At 34.1% G+C, this 15057-nt stretch overlaps 1 protein-coding gene across 1 annotated transcript in view; it reads left to right on the plus strand.

The window, feature by feature from the left end:
- Nucleotides 1-15057, plus strand: part of ST8SIA4 (ST8 alpha-N-acetyl-neuraminide alpha-2,8-sialyltransferase 4) — a 100993-nt gene that overhangs the window by 45207 nt on the left and 40729 nt on the right. Inside the window, exon 4 of the mRNA XM_025923667.2 lies at nucleotides 426-719. Coding sequence (XP_025779452.1) covers nucleotides 426-719 — 294 coding nt within the window. The remainder of the gene's footprint in view (nucleotides 1-425; nucleotides 720-15057) is intronic.

Here is a 15057-nt window from a genome sequence, read left to right on the forward strand (position 1 = left end):
GGAATTAGAATATCAAGTCTAATGTGTGTTTTACTTACTTAGAGAACAGCATGTGGTTTTAGGTTGCCTACTGCACGGCAGCTGAGCTTTTGTGAATTTACCATCATAAATTCAACTATTAGGAATTCACATCATGTGCTTTTATGAAGATAGCAACAAAGAGTATTCTTAGAGAACAGGCCGAATTAATATCAATGACAGTTTGAGCCCTATACTAGGAGAGCACATCCTTATTGAAGATAATATTCCTGAATATGTGATAACTTACTGAAAATATAATTTTATCAGGCAGATTATCTTATTTTTCTAACATGGTAGGAAAAAAAATGCTTGTTCCCCATTCTTCTTTTTATGTACACTGTTTTAGGAGTTAATGTTTCATATTAATTTTTCATTTGTCCATTAATTTTTTTTTTCCTCTTCAGGTGTAATCTAGCCCCTGTGGTGGAGTTTGCTGCAGATGTGGGAACTAAATCAGATTTTATTACCATGAATCCATCAGTTGTACAAAGAGCATTTGGAGGTTTTCGGAATGAGAGTGACAGAGAAAAATTTGTGCATAGACTTTCCATGCTGAATGACAGTGTCCTTTGGATCCCTGCTTTCATGGTCAAAGGAGGAGAGAAGCACGTGGAGTGGGTTAATGCATTAATCCTTAAGAACAAACTGAAAGTGCGAACTGCCTATCCATCATTGAGACTTATTCATGCTGTCAGAGGGTAAGTGTCTGGAAAGGACCAGTCTGTCCTTGGCACAATGGAACACATAACTAAACATTTTCCCTAGACAGGAAGGAGCTTCAGGAAAAGCTTCCAATGGATACATGTTTCTCCTTTTTTATGATGGGTACGCTATTCAGCAACTTGCATTTTGTTTATGTGCTATGTTATCTTAAAGCTCATTCTCTTTCTTAAAAAAAGCAAATATTTGAACTTAGCATCTATTTATGTCTAGTCATGAGCATACTACTGGTTTTTATGTTTTGCCATGTTAAAGAGTAATAAGAATTCATGGTAAAGTTGATGAATTTGGGGTAAGAAAACTACCAACAGAAGTGCTAAATAGCTACTGGGCAATATTGTGGAAGCATAAATGTTAGATATATTTAAGGAGCAATTAAGTCCCTTCTGTAGTTAAGAGGTCTACTAGGGATAGAGAAGGCTGGATGAGATAACATGCCCTGATGCTTCCCCCCAAAAGCCATAGATTCCAATTTTATGAATTAAGTTAACATTTCCCTTTTATTAACACAAGCTCAGATGTAAAACCAAGAAATAGACTTTATATAAAAGTGGCAAGTGGCCAAAAGGCCAAGTTCAGTCATGCACACATATAAATGTGTAAAATATATAACACAAAGATAAGCAGTCATGTGTATTTATTGAATATCTACTGAATGCCAGATATTGGAGATAGAAAAATGAAGAAGTCTGATTACTTCTTTAAAGGAATGCATAGGCTTTATAGCAGAAACAGATGTATATATACCAACTGGCTAGTACATAAACGAATGGTAAGAGGGTATATTGTCAGGAGTGTAGAGTTTGTTTCTCATGTTAGCAAAGAACACTTAAAAGTCTAACATTTCAACCAGACATAAAAAACAGAATAGCTATTTATCAGGGATAAAAAGAGAAAGAGAGAAACAGGACAGAGACAGAGAGAGAGAGAGGGTGACAGAGAAAACCAAACAGAAGGAAATGTTATTGCATTATTAGAGTGAACCGAGACAATGATGTAATTAAGAACAAGGTAAACTTGAGGAATAATGGAGTCCAGTGTAAAGCATTGGAATACAAGGTTGGAAAAATAACTTGTGATTTGATTGGGAAAAGAATCACTTTTATTTTAAAGCCCAGTTATATGTGTGAATTTAGGAGAGTAAGTCTTGTAACACCAGACTCTGAATTGGCAAGAAGAGGTGCTAGGAGTATGAAGACCAATTAGACTTTTTGATTAACATACTTGCAAGATGATAAAAATGTGGGGCAGAATTAGTGGCCATGGGAGGGAAGGGCAAGTTCAAGGGACCAATTAAATACAATGGATAGAAGTTCTAAAAGAAAAAAAAGTTTCCAAACCCAGAATTAAAAATAGTTTGCTTCATATACTGTAATTGGGACTGGGCTAAGGTGTTTTCATTTTGTTTTGTTATTGTGATACTTTCCTTCCAGGATTTACCTACTGTTTCCTTGTTTAAACTCGAGACAGTTTCTTGGATTGTGTTATTCTTCACACAATTAAATTGCATTCTTATAATTAAATCATGGTTATTCAACATTCACTCTTTTGATGTTTGACATGAAGCTTCAACAAAGTAAGATAAAATACATTCATTTGGAGGATAGGTGTTTTTTTTTTTTTTTAATTACAAAGATTCCTGGTAATTACAGTTTGACTCTGAAGGAAAAAAAAAAGTATTTTTAACAGGATAACTTTATAAAGCATTGTGCTAAGAACACATCTTATTTTTTGATATGTTAATGTTGAGTATCATTTGAGTGTGAGAAAATATTAAAGATAACACTGTCTTATTGTCTTATCTTAAACACACACGAAGACACATACACTCTGACACACACATAGAAATATTCATACACACTCCAGTGATAGTTTATTAAGATCCAAAAACAAATGTTTTGAAGTAAGTACTCTTTGATTATAGGAAACTAATAAAATTTAAGATTACTCTGAATTAGTACCATTTTAATAGACTATTTTCGGAGCAGTTTTAGGTTCACAGCAAAATTGAGAGGGTGGTACAGAGACTTCCCATATGCTCCCTGCCCCTACACATGCATAGCCCCACTATCAACATCTTGTACCAGAGCCGTACATTGGTTACAACTGATGAACCTACATGGACACAACATTATCACCCAAAGTCCACTGCAGTTCACTCTTAGTTTGTACATTCTGTGGGTTTTGACAAATGGGTAATAACATGTATCCTCCATTATAGTATCACACGGAGTAGTTTTACTCACCTAAAAGTCCTATTCATCCATTCCTCCCCATTAATTCATGGTAAGAACATTTTTTGTTTGCTTTTGTTTGTTTTTACCGTGTCTATAGTTTTGCTTTTTCTTGACTGTCATATAGTAGGAATCATATAGTAAGCCTTTTCAGATTGGCTTCTTGTGCTTAGCAATAAGCATGTAAAATTCCTCCATGTCTTTTCATGGCTTGACAGATCATTCTCTTTAGTGCTGAACAATCTTGCATTGTCTGGATGTACCAGTTTATTCATTCACTTGTTGCTTCCAAGTTTTGACATTTATGAATAAAGCTGTTGTACACATCTGTGTGCAGGTTTTGGGGTGCACATAATTTTCAACTCATTTGGGTAAATACCAAGGAGTATTATTGCTGAATCTTATGATAGGGGTATGTTGAGTTTTGTCAGAAATTGCCAAACTGTCTTCCAAACTGGTTGTACCATTTTATATTCTCAGTAATGAATGAGAATTCCTGTTCCTCTGCATCCTCACAGCTGTGCTTTCAGTGTTCTGGATTTGGGCCATTCTAATCGTTAGCGTAGTGATATTTTATTGTTGTTTTAGTTTGCATTTCTCTGATGACATAATGATGTGGGGCATCTTTTAATATGTGTATTTGTGGTCTTTATCTCTTTTTCAGTGAGAGGTGTATTGAGGTGTTGGGCCCATATTTTAGTCAGGTTGTTGGTTTTCTTATTGCTGAGTTTAAGAGGTTTTTGTATATTTTGGATAACGCTCCTTGACCAAGTAGGTCTTTTGCAAATATTTGCTCCCAATCTGTGGCTTGTCTTTTCACTCTTTTGACAAATGTCAAAAGAGCATAAGTTTTTATTTTTAATGAAGACCAGCTTATCAATTATTTCTTTCATGGATCATACCTTTGGTGATATATCGAAAAAGTCATTGCCAAACCCAAAGTTGTCTTGATTTTCTTCTATGTTATCTTCTAAGAATTATATAGATTTGCATTTCACATTTAGATCTATCATCCATTTTGAGTTATTTTTTGTGACGGGTATAAGGTCTGTGCCTAGATTCTTTTCTTTATATGTGGTTGTCTAGTTATTCTAGCACCATCTGTTGAAAAGATTATCTTTGGGGAGCCTGTGGGGTATATATTGAAGGGCAGGAGTGAAGTTTGGTTGCATGCACAGCCTGGGTCCTCCCAGCAATTTCCAGTGCAAGATGGTGCCAGGAGAATCTTAAAAAAAAAAAAAAAAAAAAAAAGACTATATTTGCTCTCTTATATTATCTTTGCTTCTTTCTGAAACATTAGTTGACTATATGCTGTCCTGATTTTGCTAGCTTTATGGTAAATCTTGAAGTTAGGGAGTGTCAGTCCTCTGACTTTCTTTTTCCCCATTAATATTGTGTTGACTATTCTGGTCTTTTGTCTCTCCATATAAACTTTGCAATTAATATTTTGTTCCCTAAATTCTGTCGTATATTTCTTCATTCACTCTAAGTGGCAAAGCACAAAATAAGAGGTATGGTTGAAATGGAGCATTTTCAATAAATTACAATCTAAATGGAATTGTACATGATTAATAGCTGTGGATTCACATAAGCTTTTTACAGACTTTTAAAATTTATTTATTTATATTAGGAGAGATTGAGAGGATGAGCAGTGAAGGGGCAGACAGAAAGGGAGAGAGAGAGAGAATCCCAAGCAGGCTCTGTGCGGCAGCGTGGGGCTTAAACTCATGAACCCGTGAGATCATGACTTGAGCCAAAACCAAGAGTCGGAGGCTTAACTGACTGAGCCACCCACATGCCCCTTTTAACAGATTTTTTTTTAATATAGAAAGTGCAGGGGGGAGCCTGGGTGGCTTAGTGGTTAAGTGTTTAACTGCAGCTCAGGTCATGATCTCACGGTTCATGAGTTCAAGCCCCATGTTGGGCTCTGTGCTGACAGCTCAGAGCCTGGAGCCTGTTTCGGATTCTGTGTCTCCCTCTCTCTCTGCCCCTCCACCAATCATGCTCTGTATCTTTCTCTCTCTCAAAAATAAATAAACATTAAAAAAATATAGAAAGTGCAGAACCTTTTAATAACTAGTTCATCAATACTCATGTTTTGTTTTATCCACATTCCTTCCATAACGATTATAAACTATTTCACCTAAGCATTTTATTCCAAAGATTAACAAGGCCAAACTTCTGACCACTGGTGAAGTTAATGGTATACTTTCTTTAGATTACTATGCTTTAGATGTTTTTCACAAGAATTGTTTTGAATTCTCCATGAAGAACTCACCTTGCTACTGTACTACTCATCCATCTATGTGCTCCCCCTTCAGATGTCAAACGATTGAATTCTAAACTGTGACCCAGGATATAAAGAAGTAGTTCTAGAGGTGCCTTTCACTCTTCAAATCCCATTGGAAATTTGTACAGGTGGTATATGTGAAAGGTGACTTCATTTATGGAATTAATGAAATGAACACATTAATGCATGCAATGTAGCATTTCAACATAATGTTTATACTCTGCAAAGCTACTGGAACTCTGGAAGAAAATAAGGAAGTGTGAATACTGATGAAACAGATTCACATGATATGAAAGCATGAGCAAACTCCCCAAAGATCTGTTCTTTAAGTATCTGTTTTACATCTCTCTGAAACACTGTGGTTAATAAAGTTCAGGAAAATAGTTTAGAGAATTTCATAGCCTCTGTTGATTCCTGGAGTTTGTTGTCTCTCATAAAAAGTTTAGAACACCTAGTAAAAGCACGCAGTTTAGTGTGCATGTAATCACTGTGTATGCAAAGGGCCTTCCAAGCACTGCAATTACAAGTAGAGAGTTTAAGTGATTTGGAAAGCAAAAGGTTCCTGAAAACAATGAGAATCATTTAGATGTTTTCATATTGTCAAGAATCATTATTTACACTTTTTCCTCGCTGAAAATTATGATGGCTTACCAACTTCAAACGTCTATTCAATTGTAGGGATTTTTTTTTTTTTTATAAAGCCCCAAAAATATAACCTCAATCATAAAACTCAAAGAGATTCTTAGATTATGTTTTAATGAATGGTCATTCTTCCCAAGCCATATTAAATAAAATGTAAGGACAAAAGGATAGCTAGATTATAATTTTAAAACAATCTTACAAAATAATGAAAGGGTAATCTAATGGGGACAAATAAAAGATATATTTACAAATTTAAGAGAATACCTGAATGCATTAAACTGGTGTGGAGTTGCAAGCTTTTCTCTGGTATTTCTTCAAAAGCTACACATGACTACGTATTTTTATAATTATTTTGCAGTTTTCCTTATGAAAGAGGAATAATTTTCATAAGACTTTAGGAATGAATAGGGGATTTTGAAACTTTAAAATGACTTGCTGAAACTTTAAAAATGTGACAAGATATAAAAAATTCAAGGTTCTATTACATTTATAATAAAATTGTCAATGTACAACACATAATATACTGAAACAAACACTTAACCCATGGACTAGTTTAAGATACAATTTTAAATTATTATATGACATATCAAAATGTATTTTTATAAAATATTTAGTGTTAGTCAAAAAAGTCCTATTTTTATAATTACTATAATTTGATGCACAATAGCCAAGTGCTGTTTTATACAGTGGGATGATTATACTTTATTTTCTCATTTATTAACATGGTAAAAACAAATCAGCATGAAAAAGTAAACCCTCAGTTCCACTACCAAGTGCTATAGATAATTTTAAGTTCATTTATTTATTTTTGAGAGAGAGAGAGAGAGAGAGAGAGAGTGAGAGAGAGTGGGAGAAGAGCAGAGACAGAGAGAGAGAGAGAGGGAGAGAGAATCCCAAGCAGGTTTCACACTGTCAGTGCCAAGCCCAATGTGGGGCTCAAACTCATGAACTACGAGATCATGACCCGAGCTAAATAAAATCAAGAGTTGAAAGCTTAACCGACTGGGCCACCTGTGCACCCCTGATAGTTTCTTAAGAATTCTCCAAGAAAAGGGGCACCTGGGTGGCTCAGTTGGTTGAGCATCCGACTTCGGCTCAGGTCATGATCTTGCGGTTGGTGAGTTTGAGCCCCGTGTCAGGCTCCATGCTGACAGCTTGGAGCCTGGAGCCTGCTTCAGTCTCTCTCTGCCCACTCCACCGGTGCTTGTGCTCTGTCTCTGTCTTTCAAAAATGAATAAACATAAAAATGTTTTTTTTTTTAAAAAGAATTCTCCAAGGAAAGAGATTAGATAGATAAATAAGTGTATTTTAAAATTATATTTTATATGCATAAAAATGTTATATACAAATTTCCAGTTCTTGCTTAGAATGATACATAGTCTTCTGCCTCTTTTTTTTTTTTTTTTTGAAGTTTTTCCTTTAGGGAGTTTGTTCCTTGGGATCTTATCTCTATTCTCTGATATCTTAATTATAATTTTCTTACCTCTATTCAGATATTTATATTTAAGAGCATAATTGATTTAAACTTTAGGTTTTTTTTTTTCGGGGAGCTGGGGTGGCTCAGTTGGTTAGAATGTCTGACTTCAGCTCAGGTCATGATCTCATGGCTCCTGTGTCAGGCTTTGTACTGACAGCTCAGAGCCTGGGATCTGCTTCAAATTCTGTCTCCATCTCTCTCTGCCCCTCCCCACTCATGCTCTGTCTCTCTCTCAAATATAAATAAACATAAAAAAAAAACTTTAGATTTGTTGCAATCATTCTGGAAAATATATTCAAACATTTATATTTGAATCCTTTGCCTCTGACAATTATTATGAAGCATTAAAGTATTTAAGTCAAAATTTAAATATTCAAGTCCAAATTATTTTATAAATTTATATCATCCATTAGTTTATTGTTTCAGTTCTACTACAAAAAAAATGTTTGGCCTATTTTGTCATCATACCCTAATTATTTGTTTTAATATCAATATTCATATAATAGAGACTATACTCTCTTTAAGTTGATAAAGATACTTTGTATTAATCAAGATAAACACTTAGATTAAGGACTGGTTAATATTGAGATTAATAAAAGTTGATAATGTTCTATGTGTTACCTTCATAGTTGGTAATTCTAAAGTTATCCAACAATTTGTAAACATCTTCACCAAAATGATTAAGGGAAAGATAAATTCAGTTCATGTAGATTTTTAAAAATTTTTATGAGTTCTATCTATGATATCTGTTTTTTTTTTATCTTTTAGTGGAGAATATATATGCTACCCTTATAGTTAACAAATCTTCCAAATGTTTCTTATTTAAAGGATAATTTAAAAACTACAAAAGAAATGTACAAGTGTGAGTAAAATTGACTAATGCATGCATTAAAATAGCTTGGAATTAAGAACTTTCATTTGAAATGCTTGGTATACCCTATGACCTATAGCAGAGTTTCTCAAATTAGAGTTAACAGATGTATTTTGCAGGTTCTGAAAAAATAGTCTTATTCTTTTGAAAACTTGTCTCTACATTGATCCAAACTGAGAATACTGGCTTAGAGAATTTTCAAGAATTATTTAGGAGTTTAATATACAAGAAAGGTCAAAATAAAACTATTCTGTCCATGGACAAGACTATTTATATCCTTCAGACTTAGATTTGTATCTTTTAGAATGTGGGAAGTGACATAAATAACCATTTAGGTTCTTTTGAGTGCTGAGTTTCACTGGTCCTGTGCTTTAACTGATGTTGCTTAAGTGAATATTCAAAACAACACAATACACATTTGTACTTAATATTTACAAACATCCTCAGAAATGTCATCTATTAACCTAAATAAAAAGCTTTGTTTAACTTAATCAACATAATAATTGAGGTAGCTTACTATAATATTCCTGCTTCAAAGTCATTTCTCTTGGAATTTAAATATTCTTTATATTTTTCAAGACCATAATTAAGCTAACCCACCCCCATCTAAATGTTTCTTGTTGCTGGTAAAAGACATACACACACACACAAACATGTATACACACAAATATGTGTAAGTGTGTGTATATAGATGGGTATAGATATAGATATAGATGGTATAGTTATAGATGATATAGATATAGATATAGAAGATATAGGGATATATGTTTGTTAGGGAGCCATTTATCCTATTGAATTTATTCTTTCTTTAAATTTCGAAAATTATTAACCTGTTTAAAAAGCATAGCTCTTGGGGCGCCTGGGTGCCTCAGTCGGTTAAGCGTCCGACTTCAGCTCAGGTCACGATCTCGCGGTTTGTGAGTTCAAGCCCCGCGTTGGGCTCTGTGCTGACAGCTCAGAGCCTGGAGCCTGTTTCGGATTCTGTGTCTCCCTCTCTCTCTCTGACCCTCCCCCGTTCATGCTCTGTCTCTCTCTGTCTCAAAAATAAATAAATATTTAAAAAAAAATAAAATAAAAAGCATAGCTCTTTCTATAAGTGCAAATTATGTAAAATTACTTCTGGAGTAGTGTTTATATATTGCATACAGGAAAAATAAAAATAATATATACTGCTACATATACACACAACATATAACAATATTTAATATACTATTAATATTTTGTATACACTTAACACACTATGTGATATACAATATAATACACTATTATGAGCAAATATATAACATATGATATACTAATAGTATCCCATGCAAGTTGTTTGTTGGACTTTTTGCATATCAGACAGTACCAATACACTTTCCTTATAATGATACATTCATATGCAACTTGTCATCACTTAGGATTTTGAAAAATTGATTTTGTCATGCTTAACATATGGCAAAAGTTTCCCACTTTATATTTATTATGTTGGCATTTGTTGTGCTATCTTGAATTTATTCTTAGTAATTTCATCTTGTGTTGGGAGGATAAGTATTCTTTTACACTATTACTGGAAGTGACTAACTTTTGAATTATTTCCTCTTATTCAGAATATAATAAATTAATCTGCATACTTCATAAGCAGTACACTTATTTCTTCATTTTTGTCATTAAATGAAATGAAGTTTAACAATGGGATATCACTTAATATGCCCTCTTAAGTTTCCTGGGATTTTGCTGGATCATTTAGGTTTTCTTTTGGTAGGCAACCCATAAACTAGCAAGTTGTGAGTACTTCATTCACAATTAAATGATCAGGGTCATAATTTCTAGCGTGTGCATTTAAATGTAGGAAGGAATAACAAGACTTGCAGAAATCAAATCAAGTGACATGTCTTTTCTGTGTAGCTGATGTTCTAAATTTTTCATTAGTCAAGTATATCTTTCTATTAAAAGAGAAGCAGCACACAGTTAATTTGTTACAATGTATGATATTTTTCCTTAATTTTTTTTATTTGAATATAGTTGATACACAATGTTAACATTAGTTTCTATGTACAACATAGTGATTCCACTTCCCTATACATTATGCTGTGCTCACCACAAGTGTAGCTACCACCTGTCACCATACAACACTATTAGAATATCACTGATTAGGGGCACCTGGGTGTCTCAGTCAGTTAAGCTTCGACTTTGGCTCAGGTCATGATGTCACGGTTGGTGAGTTTGAGCCCTGTATCCAGCCTGCTGCACAGAGCCCACTTGGGATCCTCTGTCCTCCTCCCTCTCTGCCCCTTCCCCGCTCATGTGCGCGCTCTCTCTCTCCCTTTCAAAAATAAATAAACATCAAAAAAAAAAAAAAAAGAATATCATCAACTGTATTCCCTATGCTATGCTTTTTGTTCCCATGAACATTCCATAATGGGAAGCCTGTATTTTCTACTCCCCTTCACCCATTTTGTCTACCCACCCACCTCCTTCCTCTCTGGTAACCATTAGTTTGTTCTCTCTATTTATAGGTCTAATTCTGCTTTTTGTTTGTTTGTTTATTCAAGTGTTTTTCTTAGATTCTGCGTATGAGCGAATCATATGATATTTGTCTTTCTTAGTCTGAGTTATTTCACTTAGCCTACTACTCTCTAGGTTTACCCATGTTGCAAATGGCACAATATCATCCTTTCAATGTCTGCATAATATCCCACTGTATATATAACAATGTATGAGTTTTTAAATTTTTATCTTTTTATTTTTTCTTTCAAGATTTTATCTAAATTCAAGTTAGTTAACATATAGAATGTATGATTTTTTAATGTGGTTCCTAACAAATTAAAAGGTTTTATCTTCACACATGTTTTAGCATCACTTTTTTTCCAATTTTAAGACTGACACAAAAATACCACTGCTCAGATTTTAGTTACTACACTCATTTTTCAGACATGAAAATCTTTCAATTTTAAATGAATCTAAAGATAAAAGGCTAATTAAAATTAGGGTGATCTTCTGCAGGCTAAATTCATGTAAATGACATGAGCTTTCAGAATTTGAATCAGACCAGGCTCCCAATGGAGTTCCCAGTAAAAATAGAGACTGAAATAGACCATTGGTAGGAAATATGAGTTCATCACTGTTATTCAAATGAATTGTTTTGGAATATTGAACCAACTCAAAGTCACACAAGGAAAAGTAATTTTAAGAAACAACTGAAGATCGTGACATTCACTCCAAATGTTTTCTGAAAATGGCTTGTTTTAAATTTAATCTTATGCCAAAAACATTTCCAAATGGTTTCTATTTTGACCAATGAGCAACACAGCTGTAATATTTATTTAAAAAAACATGCATCTTTAATGTTTTTGATTAGCTAAACACTGCATACTGGGTATTTTAAACCTCATGATATTTCCATGATGAAATGTTTCTTTCTTTGCTGGGAATGCGGATGTTTGCCCTTCTGGAACTGCAGTGTTTCCTGAAATCATAATCCAGTTACCCTTGTGTTAAAGTATTGTTTCCTAGCAGCTCATGTCATTTATATTTCATTGTGGAATGTGAAAATATAAATGGCTTGTATCTAAGAAATGATTCACAGGTATATGGCTCACAAAGGAACCTGTAGGAAGCAGAGCTTCTAGGCTGCTCTTGGCCAACATATTTCTCTCTCATTGAGACTAAAAGGTTCTGCAAAGTATCTAGAATGGCTTTTGAGGAGTGGGGAAGCCTTCATGGCGGTCAGTGACAATGACCCATCCTGGTTTTTTTCCCCTTGGTATGCATTTTTTTTCTTTTCTCCTCCTGGATCATTTCCATTCTTTCTTCACTCTTGTCCCTTATTCAGAGATTGACCTGGGAGTCCTTTCTCTGTATTTTCTTTCAAAGGATGTGTGCCTCTAAACGGTAATCAGAATGTATTTTATTGTTCCCTTTGTTCTCTATGTTATAAATTTCATAAGTGCAAATACTTATTTATCTATCTTCATATAACTAAGAGAAAGGATGAAAGCCTATATTCATTATGATGGGGGTTGGGGCACAGGTGCAGAGGAGTAGAAAATTGAGTCATGAAAAAGGGCAAAGTTGTTCTGTAGAAAGACTTTGAAGTTTGAATCAGGGTTAGTTCTTTAGAGCAATCAAAGAAGCAGGGCAGCAGGCTGGATGGAGGAAGCAATTTTTTAATCAACCTGGGTATCACTGGAAATCCTATTTACCATGCGGCTTATTTTGAAGCAGAGGGAAACCCTGCCAATAAGGAAGGCTTGAATCTCCATAGAGATAGCTTGTTTTCCCAGCAATGTATTAATTAATCAACTGGTATATGTGAAGAACCAACTAGTGCCCAGTACCCACATAATTGTAAATCAATGCTTACTAAATTGTACCTGCCTAAGGTATTGTTAGAATAAAACTGTTAGACTAAGTTCTGATTAAAAAGTAAATGAACCATAATAATGAAGTGAGACACTTGGGAACATCTAGAATGAACATCTATAAATTCATCCTGAAAAACTAAGAAAGTTGCCCTAATTCTATAATTTCATAACTTTGTCTCTTGATTATTACCTTGAGCATTATCTTTCAAAATCCATATATATACATATATATATATATATATATATATGATTTTTAACAGATTGATTTATTATAGTGTTTTCTAGAAGAAAAAAAGCTATTTTAAATACTTTAGCCAGGGAAATAAATTGATTTTCATCATTTTTAAATTCCAAGACTGAAATTTAGTATTCAGAACAAATGTTTATACTGCTATTTTTAAGAGCTACAGGAAAAATTCATAAATTTATTTCATAGGTTATAGTCAGTACATGCATTTGGTTGTTTATTCCCTTTCTACTTTCAAACCCCAATCCTGTAATGAGTGGTAGAAACTATATAAATTGCCTTAGAAATTCCCTTGTTTCTCTGACCTTTCAGGAAAGAAAAGAGGAACACTCATCAATATGCAAACTATGTATTGAATTATTCTGCATAAAGCTATTCTAATTTAAGTCCAGGTGACTGGGACTTTATTCCATTCCACGATTTCTTATATACACTAAAATAATTGTGAATTTAAGATAAAAAGCAAATATATAATAATATTTAAACAGTGAGCATGACTAGATACTGAGTTTGCCAAGGAAGGTTATTGAATCAACTACTCCATAAATCTTTAAAAAAATTATAGTTTCTTATTTCCTTAGAATAATTTAGATGTGGTTTATCTTGAACTCCTTCAACCTACTTGATTAGGTGTTTGCATATGATTGATCATTGTCAGTCAGCTAACCCCAGCTCCTAACATTTTTTAATAGATTATCACAGTCTCAGCTGCAACTTCCAAATTATGGCTTAGATATTTGAAATGCCAGCTGGTACCAAGATACCAGTAATATATGAGAAGAGAATAAGACAAAAGACTTGATGCTTTGGATTCTGTGTCTTCCTCTCTCTCTGCCTCTCCCCCATTCACTTTATGTCTCTCTGTCTCTCAAAAATGAATAAACGCTTAAAAAATAAAGGAAAAAGACTTGGGGCTTGAGCACTAGACTTTTCATGTAGGAAAAAAAGTTATTGACATATCTATTGCATATTTCAAAGGCACTTTTGGCAAGGGATCAAGGGAAGGGTCATCTCTCCTTTTTTTCTCTTCTCATCATTCTTACCCCCAAATTATTTAAAAATCTGGGTGAATGAGTAAACATATTGTACCAGAATGAGGGATTGATTTTAAAATATTTTTTAAAGTCCTTTTAAAAATTCCTTCTAGTTATGGGTTTATATAAAAACCAAGGATTGGAAAGCATGTTAGCCAGGAGCAGGCTAGAAACTCTATTTTCTATGTCTGGGATTGATGTCTAGTAAATAAAACATTTACATTTTCACAATCCATGGATGAAATAAGTCAAGGAAAATATACAGAGAAACAAGAGAAGAAGGAAAAATTATGGAGTCCCAGTAAAAACCAGTATTCAGTGGTAGGAAGGTAAACCACACTGCAGAGGTCAGTCTGATAACTCTACCAGCTTGCGCTCACTGAGGTGCATCCCAACCAGCCAGACCTATTTTCTGTCCCCCAGTAATACGCTGAATGATGTTCCTTTTTATGCATTAGTGAGTGAGTGCACTCTCCCTTCAAGATAGGGCTTGTGGTTCAATATGGTTTTCTGAAGACTGTATTTAAACTCAATATATTTGTTGACAACTGTGGGAAATATTGTTCAACAGCTTATTTTGAGAACCAGTCAAATCACATTATATAAGTTGTAAATTCTTGCACTTGTTTTCAGTGTTCATTGTCACAATCATTTCCTCCAAATGATATTATGCTGGTACTGCCACTTCAGGGGCCTAAGTGAAAGTAAAATCCTAAAATATTTTCTCAGTTATTTTTCTTTTAATTTATTTTGAGAGAGAGAGAATGAGTAGGGGAGGGGCAGAGAGAGAGGGAGAGAGAGAGAATAAAAAGAAGGCTCTGTGCTGTCAGCGCAGAGCCAGACCAGGACTCCATCTCATGAACTGTGAGATCATGAGTGAGCTGAAATAAAGAGTCAGATACTTAACCAACTGAGCCACCTAGGCACCTCAGTATTTTCTCAGTTCTTAAGAAAAGATAATTTCTATCATATCTTAAGAACCTTAACCTTCAGCATATTGTACACCTAAAACTAAGGTAACACTGTATGTTAACTATACTGGAATTAAAATTAAAAACTCGATTTAAAAAAAAAGGCAACACACACACACACACACACACACACACACAACTTTAGCCTTCTGATACACCATTGTTACTCCTTGTCAGTAAGTTAGGGTCCTGAGTAAATGGTAG

This window comes from Puma concolor, chromosome A1 (genome assembly GCF_028749965.1).
Source record: "Puma concolor isolate L17-30 chromosome A1, mPumCon1.1.hap2, whole genome shotgun sequence".
In the NCBI taxonomy this organism is placed as follows: Eukaryota; Metazoa; Chordata; class Mammalia; order Carnivora; family Felidae; genus Puma; species Puma concolor.